At 47.5% G+C, this 19,774-nt stretch overlaps 1 protein-coding gene across 1 annotated transcript in view; it reads left to right on the plus strand.

The window, feature by feature from the left end:
• IRAG2 (inositol 1,4,5-triphosphate receptor associated 2) overlaps positions 1 to 19,774 on the plus strand; it is a 50,704-nt gene that overhangs the window by 20,493 nt on the left and 10,437 nt on the right. The window contains exons 17-27 of the mRNA XM_068141969.1: positions 837 to 1,000; positions 3,335 to 3,449; positions 3,886 to 4,048; positions 7,557 to 7,618; positions 8,891 to 8,956; positions 10,411 to 10,519; positions 12,160 to 12,262; positions 13,049 to 13,130; positions 18,269 to 18,315; positions 18,408 to 18,472; positions 18,606 to 18,722. Coding sequence (XP_067998070.1) covers positions 837 to 1,000; positions 3,335 to 3,449; positions 3,886 to 4,048; positions 7,557 to 7,618; positions 8,891 to 8,956; positions 10,411 to 10,519; positions 12,160 to 12,262; positions 13,049 to 13,130; positions 18,269 to 18,315; positions 18,408 to 18,472; positions 18,606 to 18,722 — 1,093 coding nt within the window. The remainder of the gene's footprint in view (positions 1 to 836; positions 1,001 to 3,334; positions 3,450 to 3,885; positions 4,049 to 7,556; positions 7,619 to 8,890; positions 8,957 to 10,410; positions 10,520 to 12,159; positions 12,263 to 13,048; positions 13,131 to 18,268; positions 18,316 to 18,407; positions 18,473 to 18,605; positions 18,723 to 19,774) is intronic.

Genomic DNA, 19,774 nt, shown 5'->3' on the forward strand with positions numbered 1-19,774 from the left:
CAGAGTTCATCTACTAGACCTGTTTGACAAATATGGATTTAGTGTGGTTTGGGGGTTTTATTTTGCTGGAATACAAACCCAAATTGGTGCCATTATTAACACTTTCCCTTATGAAATAGTACTTTTATTGCTGTATCTGGGGATGGAGGTTGTCTGGGATAAGTTGAAAAGACTTCCTTGTGCACCATGTAATCTCCTGCCACACTCAGCATAAACATTCCCTCCCTGTATATTTTCTTCATGAGGGTTGAAGACAAAGGAGGCTACCTCTCGGCTACCTCTCTGCTCTAGATCTGCCCAGGAGGAAAGGCTGAGAGTGGCTTTTGCTGCATAAGTGACCTTTTGAAAACAGTGGGAGCCCTTCATCAAACTGAACTGTCTTACATTTTCTTGTGCAAACTGTTATGCATTGCTGCATCTTAAAATAAGTCTTAAATTACTGATACTTGACAGGGGTCTATGCTGTGTGTCCCCACATCCCACCAGCCTGAGGAGGTAGAGGGCACTAATTTGGAGTTCATGTAGCTTTGTTGACCTCCTAGACTGCACACAACAGTGTTGTGTAAAATGAAAACCTGTCTGTCCTTTATATTCTTTGCCTCATTAAAATGTATTTTTACTCATTGCTCCCTCACTCTCTCCTCCCATCTTCAACCAGCAGATTACAAAGTATTATCATCCACCTTCTCTCTTTCTGATGGTATCATCATCTACATCCAGCACTAAGTGGTTGGAGCAGGTCAATGAAATCTGATGATGTAAATTAGGGCTCTGGTTGACTCTCTGACTCTGCTTCTCATCTGACCATATGGCAACTCAGCTTAAAACTTCCACAGGTTCTCAAGCAAGAGCTGGGAGAAAAAAGACACCTTTGGATCCAGAAACTTAATCTCTTGGAAAAATACAAAGAGGCCCTGGAGAGGGATTTCATTCGAATGGCAAGCAATCTGAGGAGAGCCAAGACAGAGGAGTTCCACCTAAGGAAAGAGCTCTCTGCCAGGTACCCCTGGCTTAGCTGGGTTTTGTTTTTTGGGGTTTTGTTTTGTTTTGGTTGGGTCTTTTGTGTTGTGGAACAAAGTTCAACTGAATTCTGCAGACTTTTTTCACAGATGATATTATCTGCTGATTTGGAGAGGGGTTTTTAGCATAACATTTGCACTGTGGGAGTGAAGTGTATGAAGTAACATCTTGGAGGTGTCTTTGAAAGCACCAGGGAGACCACAGACTGAGTAGCTAGAGCCTGAGGGCACTGCATAACTAGCAGGTGCAACCATTAAACAAACTGCTGCTGGTTTTGTGTGAAGCACCTGTAACATGTGCCTGCAAGTATCATTGATCTGGAAGACAATTGTTAATGCCAGAAAACCTTATGTCCCATTTTCACCATGGTATAGCTTCAAGGAGTTACCTTGTTAAGTATGAAAATACACTTCACATTTCAGTTTGTTGGCTCCTGCTAGAGGAGTTTGGATGTTACAAATATGGCAGCAAAACCCAGCAGGTGTAAACCTCTGCTTAGACATTCAGGAAAGCAGAGTTGAACTAAATTTATTCTCTTTGTGGAACCCAGGCGTACTGGCAGTGTCAGCCTTCTGCTGTCCTACACTAGGTGTAAATTTTCATAGTTTCATTCAGGGTTGGAAGGGACCACAAGGATCAGCTAGTTCCAACCCCCCTGCCATGGGCAGGGACACCCCACACTAGATCAGGCTGGACAGAGCCTCATCCAGCCTGCTCTTAAACACCCCCAGGGACGGGGCCTCGACCACCTCCCTAGATAACCCATTCCAGGGTTTCACCACTCTCATGGTGAAGAACCTCCTCCTCACGTCTAGCCTGAATCTCCCCACCTCCAGCTTCATTCCATTCCCCCTAGTCCTATCACTACCTGATATCCTGAGAAGTCCTTCCCCAGCCTTCCTGTAGGCCCCCTTCAGATACTGGAAGGCCACAATTAGGTCTCCTCGGAGCCTTCTCTTCTCCAGACTGAACAGCCCCAACTCCCTCAGTCTGTCCTCATAGGAGAGGTGCTCCAGCCCTCTGATCATCCTCGTGGCCCTTCTCTGGACACGTTCCAGCACCTCCACATCCCTCTTGTAATAGGGGCTCCAGAACTGGACACAGTACTCCAGGTGGGGTCTCACCAGGGCTGAGTAGAGGGGGAGGATCACCTCCCTCGACCTGCTAGCCACACTTCTCCTGATGCAGCCCAGGATCTGATTGGCTTTGCGGGCTGCAAGTGCACACTGAGAGCTCATGTTGAGCTTTTTGTCCACCAGCACCCCCAAGTCTCTCTCCTCAGGGCTACCCTCCAGCCAGTCACTGCCCAGCCTGTATTTGTGCCTGGGATTGCCTCGACCCAGATGCAGGACCCTGCACTTGCTCTTATTGAACTTCATGAGGTTGGCTTGTGCCCACCTCTCCAGCCTGTCAAGGTCCCTCTGGATGGCCTCCCTTCCCTCCAGCGTGTCTGCTGCACCACACAGCTTGGTGTCATCAGCAAACTTGCTGAGGGGGCACTCAATGCCACTGTCCATGTCCCCCACAAAGATGTTGAATAAGACAGGTCCCAGGACTGATCCCTGAGGGACTCCACTTGTCACTGGCCTCCACTGGGACATGGAGCCATTGACAGCCACTCTTTGGGTGCGGCCATCAAGCAGTCATGCCTTTGGTTTGGAGTGTAAGCAGCTTCCTAGGGCTTTGCATCCCTGGAATAGTCATACTGCCAGACTTACCTTCCACTCAGTGTTGTTAATGTAGACCTCCCAACATCAGGTACTTGGAAAGTCATCACCTTTGGTGCTGGTTCTGATGGCATCTGCTTGCTGTCTAGTTAAATACACTCTGAGATACTGGGAAGTGAATCTGAGGAGCTGTATATCTGCAGTACTAGCTCTAGAATATCTTTCCTATAATGATTTGGTTTATATCCCCTTATTGTTTCTCCTAGACTATGAGGCAATGCATTCTGCTGACCAAATGGCAAAAGTTTTCCCCTCCTCAGCTCTTGCTCTTGGAAAGCTCTCTGGATATTTGTGTCTTCCACTCTGATATCCAGCTGGCTGGGGCTGGCACAGCTGGTGCACTGATCAGCTGGGGAGAAACAGGGAAAACTTCTATCCCTGCTATAGAAAAGCCTTATCTACTTACTGGTTTAAATTTTGCTTAGCAAGAACTAAGTCCCTGGTACTGGATCCTGGGGAGCTGCAGCATACAGCAACTCAGTGTGACTCTTGCTGCCTGTCTCAGCTAGCACGTGTCATCTCTCTCTCCCATGCCTGCTCCAAGATGTCAGCAACACCATTGTGGTTTCTGCTCTCCCACCCTGCAGGCAACATGAGATAAAAACTGTCAAACAGTTACAAGCAGAAACTGCTGGCCAGGCAGAAGCCCTTGGTTTAGAGCTGCAAAAGGCTACAACACAGCTTGAGGATGCCAGCAAACAGGTAAGGGGCAGGCTGGTTCCTTCTGCACAGGAAGCAAGGATGCAGATGAAAAAAGGCTACGTACAATGCATTGCTGCTCTTGGGAAAGGAAATTGCATGTTCAGAGCAGTGTACCTCATTTCAAAAGTGGAACTGGCAGAGGAAGTAAAATTTGAGGGGGTGGTGACAACAGTTTGCTGATGAAAGAGGCAGCATTGCATATTTGTGGTGGCTTAAAAAAAAAAAGAGGAGAGAGAAAAAACCCCAAAATAGCTTTCATGCACAGTCCACCCCAACGTAAAAATGCAGAAGTTCAGAGGGAGCTTTATCACTTCCTGAGAAAGAGCAGATGCAGTTTGGTTTCGTGTACATGAACTGCAGAGGCTCCTTCTGTTAGCCTCTTCATCTTTTTCCTTCCTCTCCCTCCTTTGTTTCTTGAATGCTGTTTTGTGCTTAGGTGGAGGATCAAGCCGGAGCCTTTCACTCTGCTTGTGAAGAAGCTGCATCCTTGAAATGCAAGTTAGAGGAAGCCACTTCTGAGCAGCAAAAACTCAGGGATGTGAATGCAGCTTTAACAAGCACTTGCCAGTTGCTGCAAGAAAAGGTGAACGACTTGAAAAGTGAGTAACTCCTGCAGTGTGCTCTTGCATGGGCAGGTCTTTCATATTTAGGGCAAGGGGTAATGGAACTGCACTGCAGGGCGGCTGGTAAAGTGATTCAAATGCTCTGGGGAGTCTTCTCTTAAAAAGAGATGGAGGAAGGGGAGGAGGGGAGAGAGCTCCAGGGAGATCTAATAGCAGCCTGCCAGTACCTGAAGTACAAGAAACAGAAGGACTGTTTACAAATGTCTGTAGTAATAGGACCTTTTGCAAAGGTCTGCAGTGATGAGGGGCAATGGTTTGAAATGAGGGAAGAACAGATTTAGATTGGATGTTGGCAACAAGTTCTGCACCATGAGGCTGTTGGAGCACTGCAACAGGTTGCCCAGGGAGGTAGTTGAGGTCCCATGCCTGGAGATACTGAATGTCAGGCTGGACAAGGCTCTGAGCAAGCTGATCTAGTGAAGGATGTCCCTGCTGACTGCAGAGGCGTTGGAGTAGGTGACCTTTGGAGGTCCTTTCCAACCCAAACCATTCTATGGTGTCTTGGCTGAGAATCAGGTGGGATCCCAGTGAGTTGGTGCTGGGCTAGACCAAAGCTGCAAAAGCTCCTAACAATCTCCAATGCTAGGAGGAAAGGGTTAGTAACTCCCTGAGTACCACAGGCACTCCTTTACTAAAGATGCTGTTCCCATACCTGAAGAGCCCACCTTACTGCTAACAGTCAAAGCCATCCCTCTGTCTTAAGCTTCCTGTGTCAAATACCTCTGATCTCTTTAATTTTTTACTATTTTTTTACACTCTGCATTCTGCTTGCTGCTTGTTTGCTTTGTGTTTTTGACTAACTGCCTGCTACTAGGCTGCTCTCTTTAGTAGAAAGCAGTTGCCATTGCATCTCACACCTGCAGCTTCTGCTGCCAAAATATGGCAACTTCATACTACCTCTTGCTTCCTTGCTGACATAAGCACCTCAAAAGTCTGGGCAATTAAGGAATGCAGTGGTTTGATTCCTCAATGTGTGGTGTTTGCTTTCCAGTTTCTGGAGTGCATATCCCTCGCTGTTTGCAAAATAAAAGATAATTGAACTCAATCCCTCTGAATGCTTGGCCTCAGACATGCATTTCCCAGGGCTCTGTGGCTGGTGCTCATCCTGTACCATGTCTCAGACAATTTCATGTGAAACTACAATTTGTCTTGTAGGATAGATCATAGTAGTATAGAATGTTAAGGGTTGGAAGGGGACCTCCAGAGATCAAGTCCAGCCTCCCCCTTTCCTCCTTCCCCCTCTGTCCCCTAGGGCAGGTCACATGGGAATGTGTCCAGATGGCTCTTGGTAGCCTTTAGAGAAGGAGACTCCACCACCTCTCTGGGCAGCCTGTTCCAGTGCTCTAACACCCTCACTGTAAAGAAGTTTCTCCTCTTGTTGAGAAGTAGATTTTGGCACATGTGGCATTTCTTTCTTAGACTTCCACCCCTCATCCTCAAGCCTCTCTGTGCCTTGTTGTGGCCTCTGTCTTGGAGAATGAATGAGTCAGTAACTGGATGCACCAAAAGGGGGAAGGAAAGCTCCATGTTAATTGTAGCAATAAATGAACTAACCCTCCCTCTCCCAGCAGACAGGCAGTGTGGTGGAACCAGAACAGAAACTGTCACTCCACACCTTTTTCTGGTTGTGCTTGTATATGGTTGTGCTTGTACATGACAGCTTTATACTGAGCTGAAAGCCTTGTGGGGTCCAACCCCAGAGCCAGGCTGTTCTCAGCTGGGTTGTATTCACGTCCTGCCTGGGGAAATGCTCCCTCCCCAGCAAAGCCATTTCATAGCCAGTGGGACTCTCTTAGCTCTAAGGCACAACTGTTAAGCCCTGCTGTGGCAGAAACAGCTCCAGACTGTGCTTGCTGACTTGTGAGCAATGCCTAAACAGCAGGCAGGTGTGTGCGCTGGTGTTGCTTTCCTGTTTACTGTTCCCTCCAACAGCAGGGCTGTATTTTGGCAAGAGGCACAACAATGGAAACAGTGTGTCATTTCACAGCCCTGAACAGACAAAGTAAACCAGAGTAACTGAAGGGATGGAACCCCACACAGGTGGAACTGTCTGGTGCCCCTGTGACTCAAAAAAAAGAAGATAAAAAAATACAATTAAAAATCCCAAAGAGACCTCCCCCTAAACCACCCACCCCAAAAAATGGCTGAGACTGGCTTTAAATGAGTCTGAGCAGCCTGCAGAAATCTTGTAGATGAATAGGAATAAACTGATAGATGTGTAGAGAAGTTGCAAAGTGTTCTGAAAAACAAGGCTGGCAAGGATGGGAGTAGGGGAGGAGAATGCTTTATATTCCTGTAGAAAGCCAGACAGGTCCAGTGCCACTTCTGGCTGAAAGACTAAGATTTCTCCTCTGACTACATACCCATTCCATTCCTCTACTTCCTGCCACCTGTGTGGTAAGGGATGACAACTTAGGAAACCTGTTGGCCAAGGAAGCTACTGATCAACTAAACTAAACCTGGTACAGCCCCTTCTGTATTTGTGCCCTGCCACTAATTGCTATAGCTCTCATCCAGTGAAAAAGCTGAACAAGCTACTGAGAGCCATGTTTGATTTCTGCTTGGGCGATGAAGTGCCCAAGAAAAGACACTGAGGTGTGGAGTGAGTCCAGAGAAGGGTAACAAAGCTGGTGAAATGTCTAGACAAGAGGTTCTGTGAGGAGTGGCTGAGGGAACTGGGGTTGTTTTAGCCTGAAAAGGAGACTGAGGACATATTTTCTCTCTGACAACCTGAAAGGAGATTGTAGCGAGGTGGCTGTTGGTCTGTTCTCCCAAGTAGCAAGTGACAGGATGAGAGGAAGGGGCCTCAAGTTGTACCAGGAGAAGGTTAGTTTGGATATGAGGAAGGGATTGCCAAGCACTGGAGTGAGCTGCCTAGGGAAGTGGTTGATGTACTTAGGGATCTGGTTTAGCAGCAGACTTGGCAGTATTAGGTTAGTGGTTGGACTCCATCACCTTAAAGGCTTTTTTTTCCAGCCTTAAATAATTCTATGAAGTGACTGTGCTAATGAAATCTCCTTTCACCATCTTGCCCTGCTCCTGCCCCATTATTAGGTGTGGTATAAAAGCTATGGTAGACTCAAGTCAATGTAGAAGTCACTGGGGGCAGATTTCAACAAAGAATGTTTTTAAGTGTGACAGAGAGCTCCCTGACTTTAAAACTTCTGTACAGGATGTCACATTGTAAGGACAAGTACTTCACTTCCAGTAAGTCATAATGGAGTCACAGGGAACTGTGGCACCTTAACCTGACATTCTGGGGAAGTACTGATCCCCTCTTTCTAACAAGGGTTAAACTAACCACAGCGTTTTCTGGAGGGTGGAACTCACCATTTGGCAGTTCTCTTTCCTGTGAAAAACAGACTAAAGCAAAGCAGGATGGGTTTGTGATGGGAGGCAGTCAGATTTAAAGAGGCTGTAACATCTGCCTGCTTGTTATCAAATGATAAGGAACAATGTCAGACTTGTAAATGTCTCTTCTTAGCAACTGCCAACGTTCTGAGATGGGAACTGCTTCAAAGGCGACTCTGTGAATTGCTGTGCCAGGTATGGTGCTTGTTTGGTGGAAGAAAAGGTAGGCTTGCATAGGATGTGCTCTGGTAGAAGGACACTCACAGCAGAGGTCAACTTCATCTCATTTCTTCTTTTTTGCCATGCATAACTGTGGGGGCAGTAAACTGTATGTACTGGTCTGCACATGATCTATCTTTCAGTCTTGTAGGAAAAAAGGGGCTAGAACTTACAGGGGTAGTGTTGGTCTTCACTCTAAACAGTTGTTGGGGCTGAAGTAAATGAAGCTCTTCAGCTTGAAGAAGAGAAGGCTTCAGGGGCACCTTAGCAGCCTTCCAGTACCTGAAGGGGGTGTACAAGAAGGCTGCAGATGGACTCTTGACAAGGGCTTGTAGTGACAAGACAAGAGGTAATGGATTGAAGCTTGAGGAGACCAGATTTAGACTGGAGATCAGGAAGAAATTCCTTACAGTGAGGGTGGTGAGATACTGGAACAGGTTGCCCAGGGAGGTTGTGGATACCTCCTCCCTGGAGGTGTTCAAAGCCAGGTTGGCTGAGGCCTTGAGCAACCTGGGGTAGTGGGAGCTGTCCCTGCCCATGGGGGGCGGGGGGGGGGTGTGGAGTGGAAAAAGATGGTCTTGAAGATCCCTTCTGACCAAAGCCATTCTATGAAGCTTTCTCTGATGCATTGCTGTGATTTTTCCCACACAGTCAGCTCTCTTCTGTGTCAATCTGGAAAACAAATGTTCAGAGTCTTGTAATAAAGCATTTGTCAGTATGCAGACATTGTCCTAGGCAGTGAAACATTCCTTTGTGCCCCTCTGTGGAAGTATGTAGGAAATTATATAATCCTAGAGTGCTTGGCTTTGAATATAAATTCTCCAAGTTTAGAAGGGGGTGGAGGAGTAGGTGTTGTGGGAAGACACTTTTATTTCCCTAACCAACTCTAGTAAGGAATGCTGTAGCTCAGGGTCTGAATGGTATGGATTTAACATAGAACAACAAGTTACCTTTCAGGATCTTCTGTTTGTCCTTATAAGTATCCTAGGCTGTAACAGGGGCATCAGAGGGGCAGAATCAAAGCTGTGGACCAGCTGCATGTGAATATCACTTGTCTGTGCGTGGCAAGGTCTGCAGAATTGAAGGCTGAGAGTAGCAAGGGGAAACAACTGCGGAGGTTTCCTGATAGGTGAAAAGTAGTTCAACTAGCTAAAATTCCCCTTTGTATTTAGTAGCAGTGTGGCTTGTCTCTTTTTTACTCTTATTTCTATGTCTGCCTGCCTTTAAACTATTTCTCTGTTGCAACAGTGCTATGTAGAGTTACAATCTGACTCCAGTCTGCTGCTCACACCAGATGAGCTGGTAAAGGGGAAGGTAAGTGGCCATTGCTGACCCTGTTTTAAACGTGATAATGGTTCTTGGGGGGGTTTATTTCAGTTGTGGTGGTGGGGTTTGGTTTGGTTTGTGACCTGAAGGAAATAAATAACCTCATTGTGAGAAACTTTGCCAAGTTAAACATGGAGTTAAAAAAAAAACCTGAGACACATACTTGTATGTGCATGCACAACCAAGTCCACACACAAAAGTATATCCAAAACCTTGTTGCACATCCAGTCTCCAATTGTTTCTGTGACAAACTTCAGGCATTTGATAAATTGCCTTCTGAGAAGGATCAGAGGCTGAAGGTGGGTCTACTTTTTTCAATTTCAAGTTGTTACAACATTAGGTCAAGTACAGCTGCCTTAAGTGTTGCTTCAGAAGTTCCCTGGAGCCACCTTCAGCAGTGACTAGCAAGCAAGTGCTGTGCATTCAGGGGTAGGGGATGGTGGAGCAGTGCTTTGTGTCCATGCTGTCTCCAGCTGGAGCTGTGCTCCTGCTTCTGCTGAGGGAGATCTGTGTAGCAGATGCTGGGCACTGGATGACTATTTTTGTCTATCTGGTTGGGTTAGCTTGGCCCAAAAGGGTTTTATTGGCTTGTTTATTTTTATGGGGCTTGGGTTTATTTGCTTGGCTGGGGGGGTTGTTTATTTTCTTTGGGGTTTTTTTTTAATGGGGTTGATTTGTTTTTTCATAGGGTTGGTTGTTTGGGTGAGGTATCATAGTATCATTCAGGGTTGGAAGGGACCACAAGGATCAGCTAGTTCCAACCCCTCTGCCATGGGCAGGGACACCCCACACTAGATCAGGCTGGCCAGAGCCTCATCCAGCCTGGGCTTAAACACCTCCAGGGACGGGGCCTCGACCACCTCCCTGGACAACCCATTCCAGGGTTTCACCACTCTCATGGTGAAGAACCTCCTCCTCACATCCAGCCTGAATCTCCCCACCTCCAGCTTCATTCCATTCCCCCTAGTCCTATCACTACCTGAGATCCTGAGAAGTCCCTCCCCAGCCTTCCTGTAGGCCCCCTTCAGATACTGGAAGGCCACAATTAGGTCACCTCGGAGCCTTCTCTTCTGCAGACTGAACAGCCCCAACTCCTTCAGTCTGTCCTCATAGGAGAGGTGCTCCAGCCCTCTGATCATCCTTGTGGCCCTTATGGTGCTTATGTTGCTCTGCCCTACTCATCTTGCCTGGTTTGTAGTACCTAATTCCATATGTAGTTGAACCAACAAGTCTGTTGCAAATGTGAATTTGAATTATTCCACCTCTTCCTGTACCTGTTCTGCCCACGAAGGATGTGTGAGCTCTTCTAGACAAAAAAGCAACAGATGATGCAACACTAACAGTTCCATAAATGCAGATGAAACACTGTGGGGGCAGGGAAATTGGTGGCCTCAGTGTATTGAGCATGGTTGAACAGCAGCAGTACTCTGTTTTGCAATTAGCAGCTCTGTTGCTCTAAACCACCGTGGAGTGGAGGAACCACCTTGTGCACTGGACTTCCCAGGACACTGGGCTTGGATGTTGCCTACTGCCATGGTACACCTCTACTAGGTAAGACATGCTGGCATTGGCCATTCTTCTGTCTCTCCTGAAAGATCAGAAGAGTTGCTAGAAGGGTACCAATGTTGCTCAAGGTGCTGGAAGTCTGTGGAAAATCTGTGTTGGCTTTAGCCTATTTCTGTGTATACCGGGAGGCTAAACCATGTTTACAAGTCTTTCATTGTAAGACCTGAAAAAGTGGTTGTGTGTCAGCCTAGAGACACCACACATAGGGATGTTAGGGGTTGGAAGGGACCTCCAAAGGTCTAACCCCCCCTGCTAGAGCAGCATCACCTAGAGTAGGTCACACAGGAACACATCCAGATAGGTTTTGGAATGTCTTTAGAGAAGGAGACTCCACAACCTCTCTGGGCAGCCTGCTCCAGGGCCTTGGCACCCTCACAGGGAAAAAGTTTCTCCTTCTGGTCACTTGCAACCTCCTCTGCTCCAGCTTGCACCCATTGCCCCTTGTCCTGTCATTGGGCATCACTGAGCAGAACCTGGTACTGCCATCCCCACACTGCCCTCCACATCTTTATAAACATGAATGAGGTCGCCCCTCAGGCTGCTCTGCTCCAAGCCCAAGAGCCCCAGCTCCCTCAGCCTTTCCTCAGCAGGGAGATGTTCCACTGCCTTCAGCATCCTTGTTGCTCTGTGCTGGACTCTCTCAAGTAGTTCCCTGAGGTCCTTCTTGAACTGAGGAGCCCAGAACTGGACACAGTATTGCAGATATGGCCTCAGCAGGGCAGAGAAGAGTTCCCAGAAGCTTAAGGAACTATTGGTATAAGTCCTGCATCCCAGTATATTCCTGAGATGATGTTTGTCAGTCAGTATCAAGGGGGCTTGAGTAACATTCATTCTGTTCACTCTGACTCACACACTGAGACAGCAAGTGATGTCCTGCTGCTTTGCTATTGAGCTGAGGTCAAGCCTGAGTTAAAAACTTGAAAGTCTGACTCCTGAGGAAGAAAACCAAAATGTGTTTACTGGTTTCTATTGCTTTCACGGGGTGTTGGTACTTCCCTGCAACTCTAAAGCCTTATGAGGATTAAAAGCCACTGCCAGGTATTCATTGCAGGGCCAGAGAACTGCAGAATGCTTTTGGGATTTTGCAGACACAGCATTTATTCCAGCAGTGAGATGGTACAGCAGAGAGTCACTTCTCACACAATCTATAGAATGCTCAGATGTAGTTCTGTGTCACACTGGAGGAAATAGAAGATGATGTTGCCTGTTTGCACTTGCTCCTTACAAGAGCATTGTGCCCTTCTGGAAGGGCTGCTTCAGTGGGTCAGCTTGGACCATGGTTGCAGCTTGCTGGAATAGCACAATCCAATCACAGATAAGGCAGGTGTTCCCAGCTGGCACTACCCCACTAGTGATACAAACAAGATAAGGTTTCCCAGCCCTCTTTGCCACACAAAAAAGCTGATTGGAAAATCCCCGTCCCCAGCTGCTGCAGACTCTCCATCTGCAAAACACATCAAGGCCACATAACCTAACCCTTTCATACCAAAATGGAAGCTGCCTTATTACAAAGCTGTATTTGGTTGGTCTGCTTCTTGATTAGTTTAGGCTTTGTCAAAACTTAACATGTGACTAAACCCAGCTTTGCCAGTAACTGCCACTCTTCCCTTTGCCTGTTGTGACAGATGCTCTGACGCTGGAGACCTCATGCCCTGTGCACAGCTGGATGCTTGAAAGCTCTTCCCTGGCATATGCATCTGCTTCAGATGTGACATCAGTGGGGTGCAAGTAAGATGGCAATCAACCTCTTTGAGATGAAAGATGGAAGAGTCCACAGGATCTAGCAGGTTCCAGGGGAAAGCTGTATCTTCAGCACATGCTGTGTTCAACTACAGGGCATCCCTTAGAGGAAAGACAGGACACTCAGTGCTCAGTGTTGGGGGGTAACACTTGGCTTCTAATCACAAGAGTAATTAAACTGGTGACTAAAGCTGTTAGCCAATACTGGGATGCTCTTTCCATTTCGTGCTGGAGAGCTGAAGCATAGTGCAGGCATCCTTGTGTCTATTTTCAGTGTTTAACTCACAACTGACTCCCATGTTTAAGAGCCAAAATCCTATTGGCTTTGAGGAGTCACATATTTTTCAGAGTTTAGAGCAGGAATTCTGAGGGCTTTGCTTACCAGGCTGCCTCCTTACATCTTTAAAATAGAGACTGAGCTGCTTAAGCTGGTGAAAGCTAGCTAAGTGCTGTCAGTGAATGTTTGAAAAGATTAGGATGTTCCTGAAGATGCAGAAGCAGGCAATCTGCAGCAAAAGGCTCAGCAGCTCTTGAAGCTTTTGCCACTGGGTTTTTTTGTAGACATGTGCAGTGTGGAGGAGGTTAGAAGGACTGGTGGTGGTTCTTGCTGTTTGGGGGAGGAGGGATTGATGTTAGTGATGAATTTGTCTGTCTTTCAAGAGACCAGCTGTCTGACTACACAACTAGCAGTGACTTCAGTTATGTACTTAAGGAAAATGGGCAAAATAGCTCTCTGCTGTTGGGGCAGTATGCAAATCAAATGCGTGTTGCCAGGTGGAAAATATGCTATGCTGGTAACTGTACTGCTGCAGACCTTCCTGTTTCCATTACAATGATGGACTCTTCACTTACTGAGGTGAGTGCTGTCTCAGATAACCAAGATGTGGGTTTTGAATGGTTTCAAGCATGTATAGTGCCTTACTTAGACCCAGATCCAGATTGAGCAGCTATAAATCAGTATTGCTTCAAGATAAATAGAGCTGACATCACATCAGTCAGCAGGGGGCTGTGACATCTTGTCCTCTGTGGAGTGGTTCCTTCTGTTCAGGAGAACTCTTACAGACTCAAATGTCTTGACCACGTGCATCTAGGTCATGCTTTTAGCTGGGGAGCATGTTAAATATGGTTTCAAGGCTTGAAGCAGTGTTGTCTGTTCAGTTCTGCCAGGGGGAAGTCCAAGTGATTCCTTTTTTTTTTAGCCTGTTTGTTTATCCACCTGCAAGGAGCCACAGGATGTTGTTAGTTGTGAATGCTGCCTTCTCTGAACTTCCTTCCACAGCTGGAAAATATTTTTGCTTGTATGAAAACTTTCACTCAGCTAATGTGCTCAGAGATGCCTTCACTGCTGTTTGGAATCCTGCACATACAGCTTGAGCTGTCAGTTGGCTCCCTCATGGCCACAGCAAGATGAGCTGCAGCTCAGCACACCTAGTTGTGCTCTGTGTTTGTGCCACATAACTCACTGGTGAAATCTAGATTCCCAGGCCTGCCCACAGGGCTTCTATTTAGCTTCACAAACTTGGGTATTGGTCTTGGTGGTGATGATGGAGGAGTGCTCATGCATGCTGGAAATAACCTTTGCAAGACTGATGAGCAGGCAGCCTCAGACCTGCCTCAGCCAGTGTGAGATACCTTGCAAGTGCAGCAGTGGCCCAAAGCTGGTGAGGGGTTTGGAGCACAGCCCTGTGAGGAGAGGCTGAAGGAGCTGGGGTTGGTTAGCTTAGAGAAGAGGAGGCTCAGAGGAGACCTTCTTCCTCTCTACAACTACCTGAAGGGAAGTTGTAGCCAGGTGGGGGTTGGTCTCTTCTCCCAGGCAACCACCAGCAGAACAAGAGAACACAGTCTTAAACTGCACCAGGGCAGGTTTAGGCTGGAGGTTAGGAAGAAGTTCATCACAAAGAGAGATTGGCCATTGGAATGTGCTGCCCAGAGAGGTGGTGGAGTCACCATCACTAGAAGTGTTTAAGAAGAGACTGGATGAGGCACTTGGTGCCATGGTTTAGTTGGTTAGATGGTGTTGGGTGATAGGTTGGACTTGATGATCTCAAAGGTCTTTTCCAACCTGGTTAAGTCTATTCTAACTCTAGCAGCATGTCAAAGCTGGAAGTGAAGGGATGGTGAAAAGCAAGTCTGGTGGGGATGGCCTGTGGTTTCAGCACACTGCTCAGTTGGGGTAATGAGGAATTCTTAGCTTATGTTGCTACTATTTAAGCTATTTATGTTGCTACTACTTAAGCTATTTAAGAGGATAATCTTAAAGGCTCTTGCTTTATCCAGCCCTTCTGGAAAGTCAGAGCCATGCAAAGTTGCTTGAAATGCCTATGCTTCATTGCTTTGGAGCTTTCTGGAACTCCAGCTGGGCTCAGAAATGTCATTTTCCATTTTTTTTTTTGCCTTTTTCTTAGTCACATCTGACCTTTCCATGTGAATATTCTAGAGGGGTGTGGGGGGGAAGGGTTGGAAATGGAAACATGAAAGCTTGTCCCACAAAGAGGCAAAGTGGCTGTGTCCAGCATCTGCTCTGAACGCTGTGACGTGCAGGAAAGAATTTGAATAACCATTTAATAGGACAAGGTTCCCCAGTGGGAGGTTGGTTGGTGCACTGTGGTTGCAGATGTTTGAGCAGCTCAAGCCATTCAGCATGTAAGTATCTCAGATTATTTTGTCAAAATGTTGTCAGTGTCCTAAACCCTAAGAGTTTAGGAGCTACTCACTAAGAGAGCTCTTGTAAGAGCCAGACGAAGCTTGGGCTTTCGAGTGCATCCTCAGCAAGTTTGCTGATGACACCAAGCTGTGTGGTGCAGCAGACACGCTGGAGGGAAGGGAGGCCATCCAGAGGGACCTTGACAGGCTGGAGAGGTGGGCACAAGCCAACCTCATGAGGTTCAGTAAGAGCAAGTGCAGGGTCCTGCATCTGGGTTGAGGCAATCCCAGGCACAAATCCAGGCTGGGCAGTGACTGGCTGGAAAGCAGCCCTGAAGAGAGGGACTTGGGGGTGCTGGTGGACAAGGAGCTCCACATGAGCTCTCAATGTGCACTTGCAGCCCGCAAAGCCAATCAGATCCTGGGCTGCATCAGGAGAAGTGTGGCCAGCAGGTCAAGGGAGGTGATCCTCCCCCTCTACTCAGCTCTGGTGAGACCCCACCTGGAGTACTGTCCAGTTCTGGAGCCCCTATTACAAGAGGGATGTGGAGGTGCTGGAACGTGTCCAGAGAAGGGCCACGAGGATGATCAGAGGGCTGGAGCACCTCTCCTACGAGGACAGACTGAAGGAGTTGGGGTTGTTCAGTCTGCAGAAGAGAAGGCTCCAAGGTGACCTAATTGTGGCCTTCCAGTATCTGAAGGGGACCTACAGGAAGGCTGGGGAGGGACTTCTCAGGATCTCAGGTAGTGATAGGACTAGGGGGAATGGAATGAAGCTGGAGGTGGGGAGATTCAGGCTGGATGTGAGGAGGAAGCTCTTCACCATGAGAGTGGTGAAGCCCTGGAATGGGTTGTCCAGGGAGGTGGTTGGGGTGCCGTACCTGGAGGTGTTTAAGCCCAGGCTGGCTGAGGCTCTGGCCAGCCTGATCTAGTGTGGGGTGTCCCCGCCCATGGCAGGGGGGTTGGAACTGGATTATCCTTGTGGTCCCTTCCAACCCTGACTGATACTATTTCTACTTGCTTCAATTTACTTATAAATGTGAGAGTCATCTCGCAGCCTAAACCATGTGTTAGGCCTTCCAAATGTTCATGCTTATTTGGGAGAAGTTAGCCAAGACTGTGGCAAGAATTTGTTGTGATGGAGGATCCTTGTTTTGTTATGCTCCTTAGAATAGAAGCCACTAGGAATGTACTGCAGGATCTTAGCTGTAATCCTTTTATGAGGGAGAAGAACCATTCCCTGTCTTGTGCAAACAGGTTTTTATTAGGAAATCTAGCAAGTGGGGTTGTCCTGTTGCTGTTCCTCTTGGTGTACCCTGTGCAATCTATGGGAGCCCACAGCCCTAACAGTATGGGGCTTTAAAACCAGAGTTGAGAGTTTTCCTGTGTTCTAAACAAAAGCCACTTACCATGTGGTTACCTGGGGAGGGAGAAAGTGTGGAGAATAGTCATAGAACAGCTTGGGTTGGAAGGGACCACCAAAGGTCATCCAGTCCAGCCCTTCCTGCAGTCAGCAGGGACATGCTTCATTAGATCAGCTTGCTCAGAGCCTTGTCCAGCCTCACCTTGAAGATCTCCAGGGATGGAGCCTCAACCACTGCCCTGGGCAACCAGTTGCAGTGTTCCAGCAGCCTCATGGTGCAGAACTTGTTCCTCACATCCAATCTGAATCTGCTCTTCTCTCATTTTAAGCCATTGCCCCTTGTCCTGTCACTGCAGGCCTTTGCAAACAGTCTCTCTGCAACCTTCTTGTAGCCCCCTTTGTGTCCTGTATAATGTACTGCTTTATGCAGCTCCAGGTGCTGTGAGGGGTGCTTTGGGTCTGCTTGGGTGGCGTGGTGCTTGGGTGTTTGTTTTTAAAGCCCTTTAGGCTTCTTTTGTTTTCACTCCAATGGGATGTTTGTTTACACTGCCTTCTTCCTCACTACTCCTGTAGACATAGTGGCCTGAACAAGGCAAATGCAGTGCTGGACTTCCTTAAGCTGAACAGAGAATTCAAATACGACTAAAAATAGCCTGGATTTGTATTAGAGGAAACATCCAGCAAGGCTCTGTGAGCGTAGTTGAGCTCCAGTGGGTGGGCAAGCAGAGAAGAAAGAGAAGGCACTTAGTGATGCTGGGAGAAGTTGGTTGCTCCTGGAAGTGACTGGAGGGCATTGGCCACTTCCTTTTCTACTGTTCTGGGTCCTCTGAGGACATTAGTGGGGGAAAGGAAGGTATCAGAGCATCAGCAGTCACTCACTAATACTTGTTTTCTGTGGCTGTCCCCCACTTCAGTAGTGCTTTTGGTCCTTTGATGTGCAGGGAGCTACCCAAAGCTGGCCAGCCTCATACTTTCTTTGCTTGGAGACAGGCTTGGTTTCTGGTTTGGTTTTTCTTTCTTTTCTCTTCTCTTGTTTACTTGAGAGGGGTTTTGGTTGGTTTGGGTTTTTTTTTCCTCTTCAGCAGTTCACCACAAGCAATTATTGACATAGTCCTTTATAATTCTGTTTCTCCCTGTGTTTTTCACCCATAAAGAGAAGCCAGTCTGTCAGTTGAATAAGCCAGCTGATGTTACCCAGGGTGAAGTGAGGAAGAGGGCTGTTTTCCTGTTCAGTGTCTCCCTTGCCATGTTAAAAAGCTGAAGAGGATGTTGGTTTTGTCTGTGATGTGATAACTCTGGTCTGGAACCACACTGTAGTGGCTAAAGGAACAAGAGCAAAGCAACTTATCAGCATTCAGCTGCTGAATGCCTCTCTGCTGTTTGCATAGAAAGGAGGAGGGCTGAAGCCTTCTCAGATGGCTAGGTAATTGTTATACATGATCCTGAAGCCTTGTGTCATTCAAAGGCAGGCACTAAAAGCTGTAACACACCCTGCAAGTTTTCTGCATTCTCATCATCTTCTCAGTGGAGCTGTTAGTAGCAATTTACCTGAATGAGTCTGAGCTACAGCAGAGTGAAGCTCTGTGCAGTACATCTCAGTTAGAGGGTTTGAGGCCAAGAGCTTGCAAATGGATACATCATGATGCACAGCATTAAGCTGGAGCAGTGGTATGCTAACCTGTACACTTGTGTGTTAGAAGCAAAGCATGAGGGCAGGAACAGAAATACCCCTCAAAGGATGATGTTCCTGAGATAAGACTTCTGTAGAATCCTAGTTAGCACTCCAAATGATGGCAAAATGCTAGCCTACACCCTGTGTAAGGGTGGCTTTAGCAGCAGGTGAATCTGCATGCAGTGCACTTACCATCTAGGTCTTCACTACTGAGATAACCTGGGCACAGCTGGGGCAATTGCTTGAAACTTGGACACAGACATTTTCTACTCCCATAGCAACACTGCCTGATACTAACTCTTCTCTTTCTGTTAAGATTGACTGTGAAGAGCCAAGGCTACCAGCCACCCTCATCCCATCCAGGTCAGGTCTTGTGCAAGCTTGTGCAAGCTTTTACAAGCTTTTATTAAGACTGTGTAACACAGATGAGTTCTGACGGAATTCTGTTTTGACAGTGATCACTTCACTTCACCACAAGAAGTTCCTACATCCTCTTTGGAAAACACTGCAGCAGTAACAGGTGAGCCCTTAATTAGGGGCATAGATGTGTGATCTTTTTGCACTGAAGGCCTTGGTAAAAGATGGAAATAGACTCAAATCTTTGCAGTCACTGAAGTGAGAGCTCTGTCTTCTGTTTCCTGGTATTATTCTAGGCACCCTTGCTACAGAGGGAAAATCACTCAAGTGCTCAGATGGAAAAGCTGATGATGTGCTAGCTGCTGCAGCCATGGAGAACAACAAGGATAAGGATCCAGCTGCTCCTCTGTCAGGTACTGTGATATCTGCAGCCCAGTGATACTCATACAAAGATGATTAGAGAGCTGGGGAACCTTCCTTATGGGGACAGGCTGCAAGAGTTGGGGCTGCTCAGGCTGGAGAAGAGAAGGCTCTGGGGACACCTCATACCAGCCTTCCAGTACATGAAGGGGGCCTACAAGAAAGCTGGGAGGGGACTTTTGACAAGGGCTGGTAGTGAGAGGACAAGAGGGAATGGATTGAAGCTTGAGGAGGGCAGATTGAGACTGGAGATCAGGAAGAAATTCTTGACAGTGAGGGTGGTGAGACACTGAGGCCTATTCACAAAACCACAATGTTAGGGGTTGGAAGGGACCTCAAAAAATCATCCAGTCCAACCCCCCTGCCACAACAGCATCACCTAGAGCAGGTCACACAGGAACACATCCAGATGGGTTTGCAATGCCTCCAGAGAAAGAGACTCCACAACCTCTCTGGGCAGCCTGCTCCAGGGCTCTGGCACCCTCACAGGGAAAAAGTTTCTCCTTCTGGTCATTTGGAACCTCCTCTGCTCCAGCTTGCACCCACTGCCCCTTGTCCTGTCATTGGACATCCCTGAGCAGAGCCTGGCTCCATCCTCCCCACACTGCCCTGCACATCTTGATCAACATGAATGAGGTCACCCCTCAGGCTCCTCTGCTGCAAGCTCAAGAGCCCCAGCTCCCTCAGCCTTTCCTCAGCAGGGAGATGTTCCACTGCCTTCAGCATCTTTGTGGCTCTGTGCTGGACTCTCTCAAGTAGTTTCCTGAGGTCCTTCTTGAACTGAGGAGCCCAGAACTGAACACAGTATTGCAGATGTGGCCTCACCAGGATGAGCAGATGGGGAGGAAAACCTCTCTTGTACTAACTACACCTCTTCTAATCCACCATGCTCGTATTCATCATGGCTCTGTCTTTTGCTATAGCCATAAACATCCCCAGGAGTTGTTCTTACCAGCTCTGATGGTGCTTCTTTCACTGAAAGACTAAAAGCAAGACAAACCTGGAGTAACTGTGCACAGTGTCTTTACTGTACTGTAGAGAAGCA

Source organism: Melanerpes formicivorus, unplaced genomic scaffold, assembly GCF_026170545.1.
Source record: "Melanerpes formicivorus ecotype bairdi unplaced genomic scaffold, bMelFor1.0.p_v2 SCAF_8, whole genome shotgun sequence".
NCBI classification, from domain to species: Eukaryota; Metazoa; Chordata; class Aves; order Piciformes; family Picidae; genus Melanerpes; species Melanerpes formicivorus.